This window comes from Phodopus roborovskii, unplaced genomic scaffold, assembly GCF_943737965.1.
Source record: "Phodopus roborovskii unplaced genomic scaffold, PHOROB, whole genome shotgun sequence".
Lineage (NCBI taxonomy): Eukaryota > Metazoa > Chordata > Mammalia > Rodentia > Cricetidae > Phodopus > Phodopus roborovskii.
The window spans coordinates 36597962-36622376 of NW_026126517.1; the positions used below are offsets into that span (position 1 = coordinate 36597962).

Here is a 24415-nt window from a genome sequence, read left to right on the forward strand (position 1 = left end):
GATGCAGTCTAGGGAGGGGCCATGCTGCCTGCTGTGAATCTACTGCTAGGATCACACCTTTCTTGGGGTGAAGGTAATGCCCATGAACCTCAGCAGCCCAGAGCACATCATCAAGTAAAGAACAATGGGGCTAGGCTCCAATGTGCTGTTTCAGAGATAAGGAACAGGCTCAGCCTCTCCCAAACACAGCTCAGACCTCTCTTGGAGTTTTATCCACCCAGTTCCTGAAATTCCCCATCTACCTCTCTTTCTTTTGCTTCTCAAGATGTCAAGTGGAGCTCAGCCTGTTATAACTCAGTAATAGTTATTTTGTATTAGTGTTGCTTTCTTCTTTAGTAGACACTACAGTCACTTACTAAAATATCAAATGCACAAACAGTACTTACTGAATTTGTTACTTGGACTAGCTAAGCCCATGCATACATCAGTGTCTTTGTTTGTTAAACACTTCTCCTCCCTCACACTCTTATGGACCTGGTTTTTCTGCAGTAGTAACTGCCTGTTTTTCTTTTCTTCTGTCAGGGCTAACAGCCTTCAGAGGTCAGGCATGATCCTGTTGTACCGAGCTCTAGTCACCATCTCCAGTGGTTTGACCCTGAGCAAAGACTTGACCCGCAGGATGTAGGATGAAGGTCTTCTGTAGTCTAAAGCCTGCTTGCTTCCTGCAGTTGCAATCTCAGAGGCTATTGTTAGGCCCGTTGCAACTGTGTCTACAGAATATATCCGCATGCCTCCTTTGCACTGCAGCCCATGCTGCAGCTTCAGGCAGACATGCTCTTTCCCCCACTTCAGACAAAGCCCACTCTTCCTCTAAGATGGGCGGGCAAAGGACAGCCTGGAAACAAAGTGCAGCAGTGATTTTTTTCATAGATGGAGTTTTCCCAGAGCACAGCCATGCCCAGCCATTCTCATCTTGTTTCCCATCCAAATACTAACCAGGTTCAACCCTGCTTAACTTCCAAAAACTCAGAGCCGTTCAGGGTGGTGTGGCTATAAACCATCCTCTCATTGCCCACAGCTGCTTTCTCACTTTGCAGGAGAGTAGCTGCAGCAGAGGCCCACTGGCCTGAAAAGATTCAGATATTTAGTCTATGGCATTTCAAAAACAAAACAAAACACAAAGTTAAGGATGCCAACACTTTCTAAAAGCCTAGTTCAAACTCTTATGGTGCCTCCTCGGATTGCCTTGTTTGAATACAAGGGATGAAGAAACGACTTCTACATCATTAAAGGAGTACCAAATAGATTGTAAATGTATTGCAAGGCAGGGACCTTGTATTGCCTTTTCTGCGTAATATACCGTACTTGTCAAGTGCTGATATGTAGCCATTGGAACTTCTTTTTTTTTTTTTTTTTAATGTTGCTTTACACATGTATCAAACCAGACAAAGGGTAGTGTTTTACTTAAAGGAAAGCATTTCTGATTCAGATGACCTAAATATCAGGTAATAATGGGAAGATGAAGTCTGGACAAGGTGGTACATTGCGTTCCCCAAGCCTAACAAACACAGGAATGCCTCAGGTCATAAAGGAAGTGGATGAAGGACTAGGTGAAGTTATAATGAGAGCTGCAGATGCTAAAATGGTGGGCCAAGAGCTAGTCCAGGGAGACTACAGTTAGAAAGAAGTGTTGTGGCCAGAGGGATGCTCAGGGGTTAAGAATGGGTCCTCTTTGTTCCTAGCATCCATGTTGGGTGGCTGACCACCACCAGTACTCTAGCTCTAGGGGATCTGATGCCCTCTTCTGGCTTCTTCAGGTACATACATACCTTTCCCCCACATACACACAATTAAATCAGAATACAATCTTCTTAAAAACAAAGAAAATAATCATTTGAGCCCACTTCAGAGATCTCAAGATCCAGGAGAGCAGAATCCATGAGCGCTCTGGGTAAGGAAGAAGGGCAAACTGCCTTAACTGCTGGTGCTGCTGGTGGAAAGGCAAGACCTGGAAAGGGGGCTGGTGGTGATCCCAAGCAGAGCTCCTGTTTCTAAGCTCTGACTCTCAGAGAAGGCAAAGGAGGACCAGCCAAGAGCAGCAACCTTGGACAGGTATCCAGCTGCCTGAAGCTGGAGGGAAGACAGCTTCAAAGTTGAATGTTGTTTACTCTTCCATCAGCCGTCTATCTTTTCCTGGGCATTAGCATTGCCCAGTTTCTCAGTGATTTAACATACTCCATGAGGGTAGAGTTTGACTCAAAGGGAGAAGGCTGAAGCACACTTGCAAGTGGGTTATGAATGGATTTTAGAATTAATGTACTGACTCACAGGTAGGGACCCTGATCTATTCTATATCCAGATAGGAGGGTCCTAGAGTGTGACTGGTAGCCCTGAAAGATGCTGTCTGGAGACACAGGGAATAATGTTCTTACGTGGATGAAGGTATCAATCACTCCCATAAGAAACCCCAGACCCAGCTGGATGTAGAGTCACACGCCTTTAATCCCAGCACCTGGGAGGCAGGCAGAAGCAGGTGGATCTCTGTGAGCTCAAGACCAGCCTTGTCTACAAAATGAATTCCAGGCCAGCCTGGACTAAATAATGAGATCTTGTCTCAAAAACCAAAACCAACCAACCAAACAGAAACCCCAAGTCCCAGCTGATGCAGGGGCTGTTTTCTGAATTCAAGGAGAACATCCCCAATGGTACCAAAACACAGGTATTGACATTTTGCGTATTTCTGAGACAGGCAATGCAATTAAAGCAAAAACAAAACCGTAGTTTAACTCCACTCTATAAGACAAATATAAAACAAACAAGCGAACATCTCCAGGGTAGAGGTACTAAATCCACAGCAGAAAATGTGAAAAGAAAATGAGCCCAAGGACAGAGCCAAGGTGATTTCATTTTGTTCAGGATTTCCGAAAGCGTGTCAAGGGCGGAGGGACTGTGAAAGAAAAAAGCGAGTGGCTGCAAACAGATGTAGGGACACACGAGCTCTCCTAAATCAAAGGAAGAACACTGTTAGACTCCAGGTGGAAGTATGTAATGCAAAATTAGGTCCAGGAGCACTAAAACAAATGTCAGTGTCTCTCTCTCTCCAAATCACAGCAGGAGGGCATGGCCTCTTTGGCACAGGGATATTTGTTCTGTAAAAATTGTGTTTTATACAGCAATCATACAAGCTTGTGTTGAAGAAGAGGTAAGAACCGAGTCCATATTAGGAAAAACAAAGCCAAAAGTTTTACCGGCACTTTGCTCATCTGCCAGATAGATGAGGGATATCCAGTCAAGAGTCTGGGTATCACAGTGAGGTGCTTGTGGTTGGACTGTCTCTTGAGGTTGTCACAAACTATCTCAGGTAACTAGGAGGGCCACCAAGTCCGTTTCAACATCTGGCTCTGACATCTAAGAGGAGAGTGCCGGTGTATGTCATAACACCTGCTTAACACTCTTTCAAGGGCACGGTTTCTGGGGCTGGAGTAGAGTGCTCAGCAAAATGTTCTTGTATAAGTATGGACACTGAAGTTAGATTCCCAGCAGTCCTGTGAGAAGCAGGGCATGGTGGTGTGTGTTTGTAATCATCAGCACTGGGGAGGAGGAAACAGGAGGACCCTATAGGGCACAGTGGCCAATTATCCTGGCTTAAGTGTACAGCCCCAAGTCCCAGTAAGAGGATACCCAGATCAGATTAGTCTGTGGGCCTCTCTGTGTCTTGATTGGTAATTGATATGGGAGGGCCCAGCCCACTATGGGTGGCAACATTCCCTGGGCAGCTGACCCTTGTCTGTATAAGAAAGCCAGCAAAGCATGGGCTCATGCTTGCCTGTGAGCCAGAGAGCAAGTCGTGCTCCTTCGTGGTGTCTGCTTCAAGTTATTGCTTGGGTTCCTACTTGACTTCCCTCAATAATAAACTACAATCCGTAAACAGAAATACTCACACAAGCTGCTTTTGGTCAGAATGTTTTATCCCAGTAATAGAAAGGGAAAAGGTCACCACCAGAAGTGAGTACTGTGAGGACTGAGTGAAGGGTGTGGTGGATGTAGGAGGACCACAGCCCAGTGTATAATAGGATCTCCATATCACAAGTGAGGTTCAAGATGGTGGACTAAGGAAGTCTGTCCCAGATACAGCACAGCCTGCATGCTCTTCTCCCATCCCGGGGGAGCCAGCACCTTTCTTTTGGAGCTCCGCTTCTCACCCTAGCTTTGTCCATTATGTGGACTTGAGAGAAGGAGTGTCTAAGGCTGGGCTGTTTGTCACCACGGAGTGAATGGCCTCACAGATAAACAGCAATAAAATACTGCAAGTGGCAATGTGGGGAAATGATCACAGTCCTGTGAAAAATCCAAAGAACAATCCAACTTTCTTTGGTTTTACTTTTCTTCTTTTATTCTTTTGCCATGGAGTAAGGCCTCCAAGTGTCAGCAGGGCAGGCTCTGAAAAAACTTTTTAAGTTGGGAGTTGCATTGCTGAGCTTTACAGGGCTGAGAGCTAGCAACCAGAGGCCCCTGCTAACCAGCTCAGTGAAACCCCTCGTTGTGAGGTAAAAGTGGGGGCTTGGGATGGAAGCTAAGAATTCATAATGAATTCTGTAATCATGATGGTACCTTAGGTATATATTTTTTAAAAATAAATTTTATGCGTATGGGTGTTTTACCTGCATATACCTCTGTGCACCACATGTTTGCAGTGCCGGTGGAGGCCAGAAGAGGGCACTGGATTCCTGGAACTGGAGTTAGAGATGATTGTGAGCTACTATGTGTAGGCTAGGAACAGAGCCTGGCTCCTTTGAAGAGCAAATGGTGCTCTTAGCCACTGAGCCATCTCTCCAGCCCCTTATTATCATTATTTTAAAAGCTACCACTCAAACTCATGTCACAGGTTCCTGTTTCCTTCTAGTTATTTTACAGTTCCACACACCTTATTTAAGTTTATCAGTACTGTGTGTATGTGTACATGATGTATGTATGTGCCAAGTTGCATGTGTGAAGGGCAGAGAAAAACTTCTGTGGAGTGAGCTGTTTTCTTCCACTTGTGTTTGATTCCCAGCACCCACATGGCATGCATGCATGCATACATACATGCAAAATATACATACACATAAGAAAACAAAACAAAATCTCAAAAACAATCTGTCAAAATGTATGGCTACAAAACAAATGCATGAAGCAGACTGCACACATGCCAACATATTTAATCAATGACACAGTGGAAAGAAAGATGTCACAAATCAAACCAACAAAAACTATAAAATACTTAAAGATATACCTAATAAAGCTGACAGAGTCAACATAAAGAAACCCTATTCAAGCTCATGATCTAGGGTATGGACAATGTTCCTGAGTCAAAAGATTCAACACTGTGAAAATGCCCTTCTTCTCTCTCAAACCTGCAATCCAGGTTACTATCCCAATGGGTTTTGTGGATTTTGACAGAATGACTTTAAAGCACATCTAGAAGAACAGATGCATAAAACACACAAGAACATTTAAGGTAAAACCAAGATGGTTAGGTGAGGAATTAAGGAAGGGGAAGAGAGGTGACCTACAAGAGTGAAACTCATTGCAAAACAAGGGCAACCACCAGATGAGGGAGGGAAATGGTGGTCAGAAAGAACATAAGAGCCCGTGGATGGAGACTGATGCTGTGAACTGCTGACTCCTAGGGATGGCCTAGCTGTTGCAGTCAGCTCACAGCAGCTGTGGTTAGCCACACACTATCAAGCCAGTTAAAATTTCAGCATGGATGGGGAAGGACCCAAGGAGCTAGCTGTAGTTGATGGGTGCCGAAAGGGTATGGTCATTCTCTTTGTGGATGTGGATGTGGATGCTGACGGGTTGTTCACGCTTCAGTGGATAGCCACAGACTCATGTACAGCATTAATTGGGCTTGGGAGTTAATAATGATAACAAAAACTAAATAGGAAAGGACATGAAGCTGGGATGGAGATGGGGCAGGGGCACTGAGGGAAACTGGCGGGGTGGGGGAGATAGCAAGGGGCAGATACAATCAATATACATCATACAAATGCATGGAATTTTCAAAGAAGAAAAATAATGTTAAAGTGATAATAAGCAAAAATACAACTATAGTAACACAAAGACTACTGTACTAAATTATAAGAGGCCAGCATATCAATGGGTGTGCACTGACGGTCCACAAGTATATCTATATATGTTTGCATGTAATATGTGGTATAGATGATATTTTAGATTAGTGGGGGGAAATTTGATAAATGGTTTTGAGAAAACTGTCTGATAAAAGAAAATCAAATCCTTCCTCACACCACATATAGATATCAGTTCCAGAGACATTAAACATTTAAATATAAAAACAGAGCTAGAGAAATAGTGATTTATTAAGGGCTACTTTTATAATGCTGGCAGTGGGCAGGTCTTCCTAAGTAATACAAACACCTACCAGCTTTCAAGAAAGCTATCAACAGACCTGACTAAACAAAACTAAAAAATGTGTACTACAGAGTACGAAATGAAACACACAAAGCTGAAATGCATGATAAAAACTAAGGCTTTCACAGAGACAAACAGAAAATGGTTATTACTCGTAACTGGGAATTTTTAAAAACAGCAAGAGGACCTCAATTTTAAAGCTGTCCAAATAAAATTCAACACTTTTAAAATTGGCAAATTCATAAGAATATGGAAATAATTAAAAACCAGTAGTTAGAAAGTGCAAATGAAAGAATACCGTGCTAGAACTGGAAGTTACATACATGCATGTCTGTATCCTTAAAGGCAACAAGTTAGTACAAAGAGGGAATTTTTCCTGTTTGCTTTCTATTCCCTGTATGATTTGACATTTTTCTAATGTCCATGAAAAATTTTTTTTGGGATTAGTTGTCATACAAGCTTAAGACATCACATTTTAAAAGACTGATTTTTTTGACTATGTATATGTGTGCGAGTATACACGTGTGAGTGCAGCTACAGTCCCCTTAGAGCTGGAGTCACAAGCATTTGTGATCCATGGGACCTGGGAACTGAACTGGGTTCTCTACAAGAGCAGCATGTGCTCTCAATTGCTGGACCATCTCTTCAGTCCAATATGTCACATCCTTTCAAACATCCTAAGCCTTCCCATACAGAGAATTTCTCACCCAATGAAGTCTGCAAATTATAGAGGCGCCATGATGATTCTTGAGGTGTTAGGTGCTGACCAATATTATTTTAAAGATTTATTCATTTTTATTTTATGTGTATGAGAGTCTGCCTACATGTATGAAAGTGTATTGATACCTGCCACCCACAGTAGCCAGAAGAGGGCGCTGGATCTCCTGTAGTTGGAGTTATGGATGGTTGTGAGCCACCATGTGGGTGCTGGGAATGGGACCCAGGTCCTCTGCAAGAGCAGCCAGTGCTTTTAACTGCTGAGCCATCTCCTTGGCCCCAGTTATCATTATTTTAAACTTTCATGAGAACATTTTTCAAGGGAACTGTATTGCCAGTTTGTTTTTACGATCTTACAGATCTCCAAGAACTTCTTCCAAGTCTACAGCCCATCAACGGTGTAACTTGTTGGCAGGTAGAACATGTCCTCAACAATCAGCCTCTGCTTGCTGCACTTTCATGTCTGATATCTGAACTATTGCATAATAACATTAGTAAACTGAACTGATTCAACTGGGCCAAACTTTGATATTTTAGCTAAAATAATTTTTACAACATTTTATTAACGGAGAAGTAAGTAATACAAACTTCCAGTCATTTTAATAACATTAGGTTCAATGTTTTCCCTCCAAATAGCAAGTCTGAGAATAAGGAGACTTCATAGCTTAACAACAGATAGCAGTTCTAAAATCTTTAACATCTAAATCTGACTAATCGGGCTAAGCTTTGAAGGACATAAATGACTTTTACTGTATTATTTTAATAAAAATGGAGCTCAGTCTTGGAGTGTCCTCAGTTTTACAACCTGAAGTGAGACAAACACATGTCATCTCTCGTATGTGTGCACCGTTAAATGTCCTACTTTCCTTAGTGTTGCTCACTGAAGGAAAGAGTAGCTTGCCGAAGTGGAGGTGGCCTGCTCCCCTAGCTCTGCAGAGCCAGCCCTTCCAGAGCTATGGAAGCCAGGTCTGCTGGCTAAACTCAGAGTCAGGGTTAATGTCATCAGTGTTACTGATGTATTAGCCAAGGCCTGTTGGTACACACACCTCCCTTTTCTATTTAGTTTTTGTTTAAAATGTTTTAATTTCCAGAGCTGTAAATGGTGTTACATGCTTTTAATCCTAGCACTTGGAGGCTGAAGCAGAAGGATTTCAAGTCTAAGGTCACCCTGGGTTCTATAATGAGATCTTGCCTCAAAAATCGTGTTGTTCAATTTTCATACTCTAATTTTATAATTGCACCTTTAGTTAGTAACTACAAAATCTTTTTTTAAAAAGAGGAATTAAGAAATAATTATGGGCTGGAGAGATGACTCACTGTTAAGAACACTATTTTTTTCAGGACCTAGGTTTGATTTACAACCACAGGGTGGCTCACACCTGCTTAGGAGATGCAATGTCCTCTTCTGGCCACCATCACTATGAATGCCCCCACCCAGTCTTCTTGAGAAGAGTGCAGTAGGGGATGAATGATTCTAAGTGTTTCACGATCTGACAATGGTTAATGACAATAACCAGCCTTGGGGCACTGCTGTACCTATGTGCTAATGGCTGTGTGTGAACCTCAAGCAATCTCAGGCAAACGGCATTGAACATACACTCCATAGAGAGAGCAGGAGCTGAGTCAGGTAAAGAAGGCCTAGGATGAGAAAAAGACCACCACAACCACTGCACTGCTAAAAGGGTGAGATTTATGGTTTGAGGATGTATTCTGAGTCTTAAGACCTGAAGGAACATCTAGAACATTCCAGGTGACATAAATGCTATGGCTGGAAGCATGTGTTCCTCACTTCTTCAGTCTCCTTCTTCAAAGCCTGTTCCTGCTCCCCGCTCCTTGCTGACACATCATCATGTGACCCTGTTATAGACAAGCCTTTCTCCTGAGTCCACTGACTTCCCTAGCCACTCTCACTGGCTCTTGATACTTCTATTCTCCCCCTATGCTCTTTTCATCTGTATGTGTATGTGTATACATCTGTATGCATGATCCCACATATGGGGCTGTGTGCATATATGGGGCAATACAGTTTGACACTGGGCATCCTTCTCCATCAGCCTACACTTTTATTTACTGAGGCAAGGTCTCCTGTTGAACTTGGAGCTCACTGAGTGAATAGTCTAGTTATCTTACCTTGTATCTCTGCCTCCTACATGAGTGCTGTGGTTTAGCTGGACTACATAAGCTAGGATAACACGCCTACTTGGCCTGGGTTTTGGGTATCTGAACTCCAGTCCCTGTGATTGCACACCAAGCACTTTATATAAACCAGAGTCACTTCCCAACTATAGTCCATTAAGTTTTACATCCCGACAAACTCTCTGAGACAAAAGGGAGAAGACTCTTGTCAATCACTGTCCCTAATATATCTGCACTCTTGGTGAATCTTACAATACAATCCCATGCTCTGGATGGGAAGAGTAAGGTTCTGGACAGTTCCATTCAGGTACCCTGTGGTTGTTCACCCAGAATATCCATTGTACCTTTAACGGGCCTAAAACTGATTACAAAATGGGACCAGTGATAGTAAGGGAACATTTACTAAAAACAACATAAAGCTAATAGCAACAGGCATCGTTTGCCAGCGTGTTTAAATACAATCACACTTCAAATAACCCCGAGGGCCATTTTCCACTATGGAAGGCAGGATGTGAGGAGAGATGTGATCTTGTAAAAGCACCAGAGAAAGGCAGAAACACAGAGATCATTATTTGAGATTTAAAATAACACAAACTGCTTACAGGGAGACTTAGTTTTCTGCCACAATTGGGTCTGTCTCAGAGATCCATCTGCCATCCTTTTCTCCCCCAGACAATCAATCTGAGTGAAGTTAATTTGGGCTGTATTTGAGGAGGTAGGAAAGGAACAAGTGTAAAATGATAGCTGGGAGATGGCTTAGTCAGTAAAGTACTTGCTGTGTAAACATAAGGACCTGAGTTTGAGTCTTAGAACACACACACACACACACACACACACACACACACACACCCCATCAGAATGAATGGTATTTTGAAATCTCTGGTGGATACCGACTACCATGTGATCAGTGGTAGAGGAAAAGCCATGGGTATGATCTCATGTTAGACTTCTATGCCTAGAGCTACCCTCCCTTGGGTTGAATCTCAGTTCTGATTCTTCCTTGCTGTGTGACCGTGACAGTACTCTGATCCCCACATGTCTGTTTTATTTGTAAACCGAGGCTAGGAATAGATTGTAGGCTCTAGATTGTTTAGAGTTTTCCAGGATTTTATACAGGAAAAGCCATAAATATATTGCCTGGCACATGATCTGTTATAGACAGGTTTCTGTTCAATAAATAGTTATAAACACAATGTCTGTTGCTGCTTGTTAAATGTCTTGAAGAAATGACACTGAAGGACCAGCTTGGTGGCTTATGACTATAATCCCAGCATATAGGAGGAAGGCCAGCCTGGATTATATTATTTCCAGGACAGCTGGGATACAGATCAAGACCCTGTCTCAGAAAACAAAACAGGTGCCCCTATAATATCTGCTTAACTGATTTGCACACATTTACCTGAATTAGAAATTGGCAAATGCTCACTCTTGTGACTGCTGCACAGTGGAAGGGATGCAAATAACCTGGATGTCCAGAAGACAGCAGCAGCCAGGCTCTCAAATGGGTTAGTTGCAAATGGTACTGCCTGAGATGACTGTGATGGTTCTGTAGCCCTTCAGAAGGCCTGCAGGGGCCTGCTACCCCAGGCAGATGAAACAGAGAGAAGGAAGGCTTACCTTTGCTTTGGCCCTCCGAGGAGAAAGGTCTCCAAGGAATTGTAAGTGGCCCAGACCCCAAGAGAACCAGGACTAACAAATCTCCCTTCTTGACAAAAACCCCCTTCCAGCTCAGAGGAGTCTTGCCCATTTCATGCCCACATCTTTCTTGAGTAAAACCTGGTGTAACTATATAGACATTAACCATTTAGTTCTTGTAAGGACCCCACCACTACCACACATGCACACTCTTTTCCAAAGGGCAGGTCAGGAAGATCCCCTGTGGCACTTTTTGTATGTCCTGGGATATCTGGCCACCACAGTGCTTGCCTCACCATCCAGGAAAGATTTCATCAACTGCTGCAAGTCACACGCGCGCATGTGTATGTGTGTGTGTGTGTGTGTGTGTGTGTGTGTGTGTGTGTGTGTAAAAGACAAAATGAACTCACCCAGATAGTTGTTGCTCTTGTGCATCTCTGTAATGTTAATTTTCGTCGCTCCTTGGGGAATCTCTACAACTCGGTGGTAGCCCAGGCTGGTGAGGGCATGCTTGAACACTCCCGACACCACCTGGCAGCCTGTGTTATCACCTCCACACACCCCACACTTGTCCACAACTTTGTCGGAGCCCAGGAAGTCGTCACAGCCAATGCTCTGCAAAGAGATAGGAAAGGTGGTGTAGAGCGGATCAGGAGCATCGGGGAGGAAAGATTGAGAAAGCATCAGGGGGTCCACTAGTGGCCTCAGACAGACTTTCCTCCTGCCCTTGCTTCTGGGGCTGGGAAAATGGCTCAGCGTGGCAAAGTGTTTGCCGTGCAAGCATGAGTCTGGAGCTCAGCACCCACGAAAAATCCAGGCCTGGCAGTGAATGCCTATAATCCCAGCGCTGGAGGGCAGAGGCAGGGACATTCCTCGGGGTTCCTAGTCTAGCCAATCAGTGAGAGACAGTTTCTGTGAAGACTCAGAGAGTAAGATGGAGAGCCAGAGAGGAAAACAGCCAATGCTGACCTCTGGCCTCCACATGTACACATAAGTTGCATGCCTGAATACCCACATGTATATACACACACATTTTAAAAAGTTCATACATGCATTCATTCTGCACATACGCACAATAGCTGCTCATGAAATATACCCTCCAGGGTAGGGTAGGAGCCCCACACAATAAACAAGACAGACCAATTCAATAGTACATTTGGTTGAGGTAATTGATCAGAAGAAAATGAATAGGAAGGAGTCAGGATTTGATATTTATATAATTGGACAGTGAAGTTGTTTTGCAAGCCGCCCCTCCCCGCCCCACACTACAGGATGGTCATGAATGCCCCATGCTGGGAATTTCTTAAATCTCTTTGGAACCACAGTAAATACCCCACTTACAATTGAGGTCTGCCGCCAAATCTGTTGTACATTGCAGATCCTGCTACCATGTGACAGAGCAACCCCCCAAAGTGCTGTTTCCTGGCCTAGTTTCATGGGAAATAAAGTGATTCTGGAGACCCGAGCACAGCATGTTTCCCTGTTTCTCTGAGGTGCTTCCCATACGTGCAGTGCCTAAATGCCAGATAGGAAGCTTCTATCAGAGACCTTACCACAGTCAAGCTCATTTACAGAAACTCTTGTCTAATCTGAACACATCCCACCCCCCAACCCAAATCTCATTACTCAATATTTTTCTACTTTATCTTTATTTTCCATCAGCCATTCATGTTCCTGTTAGTTAATTTTTTTTTGCACTAAAAAAATAAAGTTTTGAAATAAAACATAATGATCTTGATTGAAATCTTTCTTCCATTACCCAAGCTGGCTCCACGGGGCTCACTGTCCTTTTTCCTGAATTAAAAACTGGGACTCATGGTCTGAAAAGAGAATTCTGTCACATTTTCTCATGGGCAGATGGAAACAAGCAGAATGTAGTTTGGATGATGAACTACTGGGATTACAGGACTCTCTGTTGGGTTTTGGGCTTACAGAAGATGAAGTCAGAATGGTATTCTAAAACTTGAGACATATGTTCACTGACTGTCAAGCTTGTTTTGGTTCTTGAACTTAATAGCAAACATGAGACTGCAGAGTGGTTGGTAGATCCCTCCTAGTTCACTTTTGATTGCATTACATAATTGTGGAGCTATCTACGTGGGTCCTATGGGTTGATTTCTGTGGGTGGGGTCAGATCTCAGATCAGAGGTGTTTAGTTTAGCTCCTTTACTTTGATTGACATCTTTCTGCAGGCACTATATTTCTGCCTTATTGCTTCCATATCCCTGAGTGCACATTAGTCAATCAATAATCACTGCTCTTTCCACAAATAGCTTCTCTGTAAAACATTATTTCTGACAATAACAGGACATCATCTCAATATGTCTATCCATATCCAATTAGCCCTTCAAAATGTCATGTTTGCTATGTCTTTCTTCTCCCTTAAAAATGTCAACTTTCACCCCTTGAACATTTTAGCAGGAAAGCATGGAAAATGATGGCCACTCCCTGACTGTCTTGTATTCTTCCTTGTTTTGAAATAAGGCAATGCTACCAACATCAGGATTTCTATCTTCTAGAAATCCTGGGGATGGAAAGATGGCTCCATGGTTAAGAACACTGGCTGTTCTTGAAGATACCCCAGGTTTGGTTTCCATTATCTATAAGGAGGCTCACAACTATCTTTAACATTAGTTCCTGGGGATGTGATGTCCTCTTCTGGTCTCCATGGATACTACATGCATGTGATTCACATATATTCATGTAGGTAAACACTTATAAATAAAAATAAACAAACTTAAAAATTAGATTCTACTCCACCAAAGCCAAGAGTCTAACAGAATTGATAATTATGAATGGATAAGATAGACAGCCTGGTGGTTGGAATGAGATGTTTCGCATCAGTCTTATGCATTTGAATATTTGGTTGGTGGCTATTTGGGGAGGATAAGGAAGTATGACCTTGTCGGAGGAAGTATGCTTCTTTGGGTGAGCTTTGAGGTTTCAAAAGACTTGTACCATCCCAATGTGTTCTCTGCCTCTTACTCAAAGTTTGAGATGTTAGTTCTCAGCCATGCCTGATGCCATGCTCTGCCATGGTGGAATGTTATCCCTTTAGAACTGGAAGTCCTTAATGTTTTCTTTTATAAGTTGATCAGCCCTAGAGATAGCTCATGATCCCCTCTCTCTACAACCTTTGGTCCATTCTGGCTAACCCCGGACTCAGCTTGAGTAGAGGGGACATACATACAAAGGCAGAGAAGAAGGAATGAACAAAGCATGTGCATAGAATGATGAGGTAGATCACCTGGCAGAGGCAACTTAAAACGGTTTGAGAGAGTACAGTTCACCATGGCGAGGAAGGCATGGTGGAGTTCATGCTAGGGAAGTGTATGGCTGCTGCTTGCTCATGGTGTCAACCGGGAAGTGGAGAGCATGGGCTGGAAGTGGCAGCCTCAAAGCCCTTTCCCCATTGAGCCACTTCCTCCATCTAGGTCCCAACACACAAAGGTTCAAAAGCCTCCCAAACTATTACAACCAGCTGGAGACCTAGAGTTCAAACATGTATACCTGTGGGAGACATTTTACATTTAAATTGCAACATAAGACTACAGGGTAGGATTGCAGTGAGGGATGAAGTGAGACCAGAGGATTAGTTAGACTCTCCAGGGTTAAGCATTAGAATTTTAATCTAAGGAATCAACGACTACCAGATGTATAAAGAAGTGGAAGGTCATACTCAAGATGTGTTTTGAAGACAATAATGTTGGCTACAGTGCGGAATGGTCCTACCGAGAGATGGGGAGCAGATAGTCTAGAACAGTCTCTTATGGAAATACTCTCTTGCAGATAGGGAATGGAGAGTAAGTATTACAAGAACGAACAAGAGACACTGAAGATGGAATCTGTATCACCTCAGACCTCTGTCCCAGTGCAGTCAGAATAGAATTTTCAGTTGGAAACTGTACAAACATACACTGCTTTAGACAAACATAGGCACAGGTAAAATGTCACTTGCTCTTTTGAGTTGGACATCATCTTAAGACACTCAGTACTGCTGGATGGATTCCCACCCGATCTCCTGCATAGCTCAGTCACAATGGATGGATCTAGACTTTGACATTGCAGTCTTCATGACAGATGTCCACATAGTTTGGAGACTGGCAAAGCCAAGAGCTAAAAGTGAACACCCTGTTTTTTCAGAGCCCACCATGGACTCTCAGTGCAATGTACTTCCCAAGAGAGAAATCAAAACAAAGGGCAAGTGACCCTTCCCCAGGCATAAAAAGAAACCACTGGAACATCTTTCTGATGTTCTAGTGGGTCCTCAGCCCTTGGAGAGATGGATTTGCTATGGAGTCACACAGAATGCTATCCACTTCATGAAGCAGAAAAGACAACTCTAGAGTGAGGACTGGACAGACAACATGAATTCAAGACCTTTATTTCAAGCTCTGAAGCCACAGAAAACCTACATGACTACGGTCCTGTCTCTTGATAGGACTATACTGAAGGTCAGTGATGTAATGAAGGACAATTTGATAGATTAAAAAAGTGATCTTTGGACCAGGTCTCAAAGGACAAGATGATCTAACCATATGAATTTATATTTATATTTTATCGATGATGTCACTGGGTGACCACACCAGACAAGTCACCTGGAAAGTACCCAGATCAGATCTCATCTTTGGGAGAGGGATTCATTTTTAATGGCTTACTACACACACACACACACACACACACACACACACACACACAGACACAGAGAGAGAGAGAGAGAGAGAGAGAGAGAGAGAGAGAGAGAGATTATCAGAAATTATTGGGCAACAAGGATTACCTGCATTTTTTATGTTCTCCCAGGACAGGATCAAATCTCTTCTAGAAATTGGAAATTGGGTACATAGAGAGTAGTGTGTGCTTCAGTATCTCAGCTTAAGTAGGGTGTAGAAACTGAGTGACATTGAGATGCAAAATGAACAGGACCCCATGCCTGACAGATCAGTAGAAGGGGAAGGAAGCTTTAATCTCCCCCCCATTTGTTTTAAACTTTGTAATGTCTAATACTCACAGAGCATTTACTATGTTATAGGTCCTTTGGAAATCAATTTTTCTCATTTTATCTTAAAAGTAGCCCACGGGATTACTGTGAACTACATGGGGCTAAGACTTAAAGAGAGGCTAAGTATCTGGTATGGTTGTGTTGTTAGTTGCAAGGTTCAAAAGCAAAGAACAGGCTTTAAAAACCTATATGTAAGGATTGGAGATCAAGGGGCCAATGGTCACGCTGAAGGTGACAGTTTTGCTGAAGGAGTGGATGGCAGTCACCAAGTACAGAGAACAAGTTCAGGATGATGTTACTCAGAGAGTCCTGGACAGAGCTCTGCCCAGAGGAGACTCTGATGTGACTGTTTTCTAGCCTTGTGAAGGGCCGACCACATGATGTATCTCTCCCCTACTGGCTGTTTGAACATTATACTCTACATGTAGCAAATGTATAAATATTTTAGCTTGTCTTCTTATTACATTAATTTCTTATTGTAAGATCTTTTTATTTGTTTTGAAATGCTTAGACTCACAAGAAGTTATAAAAACAGTACAGGGAGTTTTGTTGACCTTCTATCCAGAGTTCCCTAATGATTACATCTCACTATGCATTGTCAGAGCCCTGCATACCACTGGCATCAGCATTATACCGCTAACTAAAGAGTAGACCATATATGAATTTTGCCATCATCAGAGTGTATGGTTCTGTGAAATACTATCACATGTGTAATGCTACTTTCTTTAAAACAGCTGATTCCTCTTGCCATGGTTAACCTTAATTGTCAACTTGACATAGCCTAGAGTCATGTAAAAGAAGAAGCCTCCATTGTGGACTTGGCTTAGATCAGCTGGTCTGTGGGCATGTCTATGGGGGAGTCTCTTGATCATTAACAGATGTAGGAGGGCCCAGGCCACTGTGAGCAACACCATTCCTAGGGCAGGTAGTTCTGGGATGTACAAAAATGTTAGTCAAGTGTGAGTTGGCAAGCTAACTGTCGAGTACACCATTCCTCTGTGGTTTCTGCTTCAGGTTCTTGCACTTGCATTCATGCCCTGACATCCCTCGACGTACACTGAAGCCTGGGAGAGTAATACAAAACAAACCCTTTCCTAGCTCAGTTGCCTATAGCTAGGATGTTTCATCACAGCAAGAAATTAGGACACCTCTCTCCAAGGACACTGTCATGTAATTGCTAAGTGTAGTTGATGCCATCTAGCAGGAGAAGCAGTTTGGAATGAGGGGAAGAATATTGAACTGGGAATCAGGAGGCCAGGGGATTGTCTTGGCTTCATCTCTGATTAAATATGGGATGATAGCCAGGATACTGCTCTACAGTGTGCTGGGAACAATCCTGCCTTGAGATATCAGGGATCAGTGGCTGGAACTCTGGCTTGTGTATCAGGAAGCTGACCAACTCATGTCTAATGGGGATGACTCCAAACTGGTGGCTTCCTCCCAATCTCTTTGGGAGGGCCCAGCAAAGTGTCATTAGTGTGACTAAGAGGAACATGGGCATCTTCCAGACACAGCTCCTGTCCTGCCTCTGCGCTTATGAGTCCTGGATCTTTGGACATGCCTGTTGAGTTGGCTTTGGGTTCTTTTGGAGTTGCGACTGGAGATGCTGTGATATGGACCTCTTCAGGTTATTGGAAGGACCAAATGAGGAAACGTGGGAACAGAACCCTTGCAGAATGATGTGGTACAGTAGCTTCTCAGGGAACACCGGGTTTTGTTACCGTTGGTTTTATAGATTTGATTAAGTCTGAAATTTATCTATTTTAAATAAATCTCATTATCCTGGAACCAGAGGACCCAGCCCTACGTCTATAACACCCCTCAACTAGAAATACTTTCTTCTCCATTTGGACAAATTCAGAAAGTGCTAAAATGCCAAAGGAAGGGCACAGTGGGCCTCAAAGATAACTCTTTACACAGCCTCCCTCTTCTTACTGTTCAAACAGCATCTACCAGTAACAACCGGAGTGAACATCTGCTTCCTGCTCATCCACCTTTACTTTGTGCTTTCTGTACTGCACCATGTACTGCCATTCAAAAGAGATCTGTCTGGCTGGTATAAAGGTGATTGGGCAAGTGTTAGATGTTCATAATATTTTCCCAGTGATTTATTTTGCAACACATTGTAGGAAAAATTTTTTATGTTGCAAGCCATCATAAGAGAAATTGTTCAAGAATTACCTTCAATTGTGTAACAAAATTAATCTAAATGAGATTTCCTGAGGGAAAGGAGCAATCTGGATGATATATTTGGTGGTGAATTTCACAGGGAGTAGGTTCTGTTCATCGTGGCAGGGAGGGTGGTGCCAGGCATTCAGATAGTGGCCACAGGGTTCCAACTCCCTAATGGGAAGCAGGTGTACTCTATGTACCTCACAAACACACAAAGCAGGGCAACCTCATCTGGCTGGTTAGGTGACCCTGAGAGGAAAACATGGAGCCTTAATAAGCATTCCATTACAGCAGTGTGGGAGAATACTAAAGTGACTTGCCGCTAACACCAATTTTCTTGTGTTCATGGTGAACTAATTTGTGGAAATACATATGGAGGCTAAAACATTTATGGATGACATCCTGCTGAAAGAAGTCTTCTGCATGTGATAAATATCTCTCTCATGTCACTGTGAGGAATGTAGATGAATACCACCTTCTTGGAAAGCTACTTAGCAATCCATGCTGCTTTAAGCATTGCACTCTTCTAGGAATTTATGCAAAGGGAATGGCAAGGAATGAGGCCAGCAGTTTCAGAACGATAGGGCTCACCATAGTGTTATTATCAATACTGAAAACATGGGCATCATCCCAGGTATTCAATATTAGGGAATTGCTAAACAACATGTAGACCCCTTGGAAATGTTGGATGGCTCTTTCTCCCAGTGTTATTTTCATTAAAATGTTCTGGAAGGTGTGTTTGTACCCTTGGCCCTCTGTATCGTTTAGCAAGTTTTCTGAACTAATCATAAGAGAGTGTGAATGTGATGTTAGGCATAGCAGAACAGTGATGAAGAGGAAGCTGACATGGCTCCTGCTTAGAGTCTAGCCCGAGTTAGCAGACCATGGTTTCCAGGCCAGATTTGGTCCAACTTCTGTGTTTGTAAACAGAGACCAACCTGAACACAAACATTCCCATTTGTTTACTTATTGTTTATGGATGATTGGGGGGTTTATAACAGTAGAGCTAGGTAGTAACATAGACAGTCTGGTCTGCAAACACTAACATATTTATAATCTGGCTCTTTAAAAAATGTTGCCAGACACTGGTCCAAACAAAAAGACAAAACGGTCACTTCAGTATGGCTTTGCAAATGTAAGGGTGGTGGGCTCAGATTCCTGTGAGGCAAGATTGAGGCTCAGGCAGTTGCTCTCAATGGACCCTGATTGCCTGATCCTGAATCATCTATTCCCTGTTTGTGCTGTTCTAATCTGGCTTAATTATTACACAGAATGCAAAGAGTTATTATCTAAGGGGCCAGGGAGATGGCTCAGTTAGTAAAATGCTTGGTGCATAAGCATGAGAACCTGAATTTGGATCCATGGCACCATGTAAAAGTGGGGTGTGGTGGTACACTCTTGCAATCCCACTGCTGGGAGGCAGACATAGAGGGGTCTCTGATGCTTGCTGACCACTCAGTCAGCCAAGCTGAATCAGCACACTCTAGGTGCAGTGAGAGACCTTGACTCACAAAGAGGAAAGAATAAAGACACCTTATGTTGACCTTTGGTACCAGCATGTATGTGTGTGTATGTGATGAGTCCCTGCATACACAGAGTGCACACAAACCTGCATGCATACATACATTCACAATACGAATATGAACATGTACATACACAGCTTTCTGTCCTACTGCAAGTCTTCAATTTTTGGGGCGCTAGGTATTGAGCATACTAGGCAAATACTCCACCAATGAACTACAATCCCTTGGCCCTCTTCCTTCCTTCCTTCCTCCCTCCCTTCCTCCCTCCCTCCTTTCCTCCCTCCCTCCTTTCCTCCCTCCCTCCTTTCCTCCCTCCCTCCCTTCTTTCCTTTTGTGGTGGGAAAAACCCCATTCCTTTAAAAGAAAACTTTGTATAGAAACACAGAACTTCCCCACACAAAATGAGAAAAGCAGAGCCTTGCAGGCTGAAGAAGGGCTGCCTGGGTGTGGAAGTGCAATATTTCACCTTCGTGGCTGCTTGCCTTCCTCAGGGCTAGGTTTCTCCATTCTGGCCCTGTTGACACTTTGGCTTGGCATGTTCTTTCTTGCAGCAGCTGCCAAATGCACTGTATAGTGTTTGGCTCTACCTTCTAGTTGCCAGGCTCACTCTTCCTCTTCAGTGTGACAAACTAATCAGATATTGCCAAGTACCTCCAAGGGAGAATGAACCTTTTAGGGAACAGCCACTTTAGGTTATATCACAGCTTATGGGGTGTCTAGGAACACACACCACCACCACAGAAGGCAGTTTCATAGAAATGTAAAATTTGTCCTGCCATCCACCTAGAGTTCTCTAGCTGCCTTTTAGCTTAACGAGTTAGAGAGCAGTATTTGCCACACAGTAGGTGTTGAGGAGGTGCACTGGGCTGGGCTGATGGCTCAGTGGTAAAGCACCTGCTTTGCGAGCATGATGATTGAGTTCGATCCCCAGAACACATGTGAAAATGCCAGTCATGATGGCATGCACTTATAATCCGAGGGATGAAAAGATGGAGACTGGAGGATCTCTGGGGCTCACTTGCCCAGCAGACTAGCCTGACTGATGAGCTTCGGGCTGATGAAGAGAGACTCTGTCTCAAAGGAGGTGGGTAGTCCTGAGGACAACACCCCAGGCTGTCCTCTAGCCTCCACAGGGATGTGCATAGATACACATACACTCGCGCATACAAATGGGTACCCACAACATGTATGTGTGCAAACATTGAAAAAAATCTTCTGTTTGGGGAATCTATCGATCAGCGTTATAGGACCAATATGTTCTCAGAACTGGATTATCTCTAAGGTCCCTTTTGGTGTCACATTGTTTCTGGGGGGGGGGGAAGTGTGTGTGGGGGTAAAGCCCCTGACTAAAGAACCTTTCCATGTTTAAATTCAAGGAAATATGCTTCCTGGAGACAAAATTAAATTGGAACCAGAAGTCATTGGAAAAAAAAAATGATGCTGTCACTCTTTTGAAGGGCAGAAACGCAACAGTATTAAGGAGAGTTTGGATTCCTTGGTGAAGGCAATCGGGAAACTAGCGACTGCTTTTAATCAAGCTTATGCTTGTCACATTTCAGGGCACATCCTATTTTATCAGAGTAACACCAAACCAAGGGATTCAATGGGAGGAGAACATTGGCACTCCTGAAGGGTACGGTTGGGTAGGGACCAAGTGCAGGGTAAACAGAGCCAAGAAAAGGAGCCCTGTCAGGCAAACATTTCATCCACGGAGGTGGAAACATCCCAAGCAACAATGCCAAGCACTTAGTTTCATGTTCTAACTGAGATGGGGCATGGGAAGTGGGCATGGAATGATTAATGACAATCATTACACCTTACAAAAGTAAGGTGTCCATACTTTGTTATAGAAGAGTAGACACCTCTCAACTTAAGCCTTTTAACCCTGAACAGTAAATTCAGTTTGAAGGTAGTAGACAAATCTGGTGAAATGGTGTTGTAATTTTTCAGGGTCTCAGAAGTGGGCTGATACTAGGAAAATCCTATATCGGATGTGTCTATCAGAGGCTGTGGACTTGGCTGCCAAGGTGTCAGGAAAGGAAATTACTAGAATAAAGGAAGAAAGGGAAACCATCTGCACTCTATGGGGTTGAGTTCTGGAAGAAAACTACCAACAAAAAGGTGAGAGTTTGTTGGGCCGAGAGCTCTGTCCCCAGTGGACGCTGCTTGAACACTGGCCGGATGTCTAAGATCTCTGGAGCACAGGGAGGTTAGGTCCACAGACCTCAACACAACCAGAAGTTCCCAGTAGTCAGAGGTGGATCCTGAGCTCAGAAGGCAATGATGGAGACTCAAACTGGCATCCCTGCCATCCCTGTGATGCACAGTGTGCCTGCAAACATGTGTGTATTGTTCTCCACAAGATGGCACATGCAAACCACCCAAACAACCAGTTTAGGGACAAGGAGCAGTAGCCAAACACTCAAAGGAATGATCTCCGGGAAGCTAAGAGGAAAGATGTGCCTCAACCTGACCGGATAGTCATTGTAATCCCACGTGTGAGATCCTGCCGTGTGTTAAGACATGGTTTCATCAATTAGAACTATTTTGTGAAATGGTTAAAAAAATGTGAGAGAAACAGGCTTTTTGTTTCTAGAATGTTCAAGAAAATACTTCAAAATCTGTCTAAATTAGTTATGATATTGAGGGTTTATAGGCTTTTTAGATGTGACTTTATGGTTATCTCCAGGGGCAGCTGAGATGAGATGCTAAGAGGAAAGGCTGCTGATCAAAGCACAAGGCTTAGAGTTCCAAGACTGGCCGGGGTGAACTGGGGAGTGGGAGACTGGCTGGGTGTGGGCTGGGGAGTGGGAGACTGGCCGGGGTGAACTGGGGAGTGGGAGACTGGCCGGGGTGAACTGGGGAGTGGGAGACTGGCTGGGTGTGGGTTGGGGAGTGGGAGACTGGCCGGGGTGAACTGGGGAGTGGGAGACTGGCTGGGTGTGGGTTGGGGAGTGGGAAACTGGCTGGGTGTGGGTTGGGGAGTGGGAGACTGGCCGGGGTGAACTGGGGGAGTGGGAGACTGGCTGGGTGTGGGCTGGGGAGTGGGAGACTGGCTTGGGTGTGGGCTGGGGAGTGGGAGACTTGCCGGGGTGAACTGGGGAGTGGGAGACTGGCTGGGTGTGGGTTGGGGAGTGGGAGACTGGCCGGGGTGAACTGGGGAGTGGGAGACTGGCTGGGTGTGGGTTGGGGAGTGGGAAACTGGCTGGGTGTGGGTTGGGGAGTGGGAGACTGGCCGGGGTGAACTGGGGAGTGGGAGACTGGCTGGGTGTGGGCTGGGGAGTGGGAGACTGGCTTGGGTGTGGGCTGGGGAGTGGGAGACTTGCCGGGGTGAACTGGGGAGTGGGAGACTGGCTGGGTGTGGGCTGGGGAGTGGGAGACTTGCCGGGGTGAACTGGGGAGTGGGAGACTTGCCGGGGTGAACTGGGGAGTGGGAGACTGGCTGGGTGTGGGCTGGGGAGTGGGAGACTGGCTTGGGTGTGGGTTGGGGAGTGGGAGACTGGCCGGGGTGAACTGGGGAGTGGGAGACTGGCTGGGTGTGGGCTGGGGAATGGGAGACTGGCCGGGGGGCCTGGGGAGTGGTGAAAGTTTTTTTCGATGATCCCTGGCAGACACAGGCTGTGCTCTGGATACAAGGGAGCCTAGAGGCTGAGAAACACGCAGGAGCCTGGATGTTGGGAATAGATTCAGAGCACAGGTGAGGGCCCACTGGACTGAGAATGGTTACCAGCAGGTGAGGACGTGAGGAAGTCTGAAGTATGCAGCCTGAGGCCTGCCAGAATATTATGCTCTTCAGATCCAAGGCCCATGGGGTGGGGTGGGGTGGGGTGGGACAGTCACATGATAGAACCATTTTAGAGCCAGGGTCTAGAGTGGATCCCAATGATCATTTATTTACCCGTCACTGAATTCACTCATATTAATTTTCTCATTCTACATCTTCATTGGAACTTTCTTCTATAACTGAGAACATTGTTATTTTAACTTTGGAATGAGAATCTTCTAAAGTGTCTTGTGCACTTAAAAAATTGTCAAGACTAACAAGCTTATTTTGGGAACTGGGATGTAGCTCTGTTGATAGAGTACATGCCTAGCATGCACGAGGCCCTGGGTTCCATTGGCAGTTCTGCATGAACTGGGTGTGGTGGCGCATGCCCAGGATCACAGAACTGGGGAGGTGGAGGCGGACAGGAGGATCAGAAGTTAAAGGTTGTTAACAACCACATGGCCAGTGTTAGGCTAGCCTGAGCTACATGAGAACCTGTCTCAAAAATATACATACAATAAGCTTATTACATCTTTTTAAGCCTCTAGTTAACCAATGTACAGCCTAAGTCTCACTAGGGGGATTACTATCTGAAAAAAATTTTTGGGCCCCTCTCAGGCACAAACAGAACCTACAGCATGTAACCATACCTGCAGGTAATTCCTGAAGTCTGGAAAGTGATGTCCTAGTTCTCAGAGGTCAGCAATATCTTTTGTAAAGAGCCTGACCACATAATCTCTGTTACCATGGCTCAGCTGGGCTATTGTAGTCTGAGATCGATTCCAATAAAACTTTATTTATGAGTACATTTGGCAGCTGAATCTAGCTAGTAGTCTAGATTTGGTTCACTTGCCAGATTTACTGGTGTCAGGCTGCAGCGTTCTGAGTCCTACTTTAGATTGTTCCCTGATGCTCCCATGGTTAAGGCACTAAAGTGCCTCTATCCCTTCTGGATGCTGGAAGCCACCCACATCTTGCAGCTGTCAGTCACCTTTGTGACTTTCTTTCTTACTCTTTTTTCTGAGAGACAGGGTTTCTCTGTGGCTTTGGAAGCTGTCCTGCTTTGGAAGCTGTCCTCGAACTAGCTGTTGTAGACCAGGCTGGCCTTGAACT

The 24415-nt window shown here is 44.3% G+C and overlaps 2 protein-coding genes across 2 annotated transcripts in view; one reads left to right on the forward strand and one right to left on the reverse strand.

Moving 5' to 3' along the window:
• The window catches only part of LOC127231843 (leukotriene A-4 hydrolase-like), an 820404-nt gene that overhangs the window by 170503 nt on the left and 625486 nt on the right, over positions 1–24415 (forward strand).
• Positions 1–24415, reverse strand: part of Thsd4 (thrombospondin type 1 domain containing 4) — a 522646-nt gene that overhangs the window by 58437 nt on the left and 439794 nt on the right. The window contains exon 8 of the mRNA XM_051197674.1: positions 11253–11457. Within this exon, the coding sequence (XP_051053631.1) occupies positions 11253–11457 (205 nt within the window). The remainder of the gene's footprint in view (positions 1–11252; positions 11458–24415) is intronic.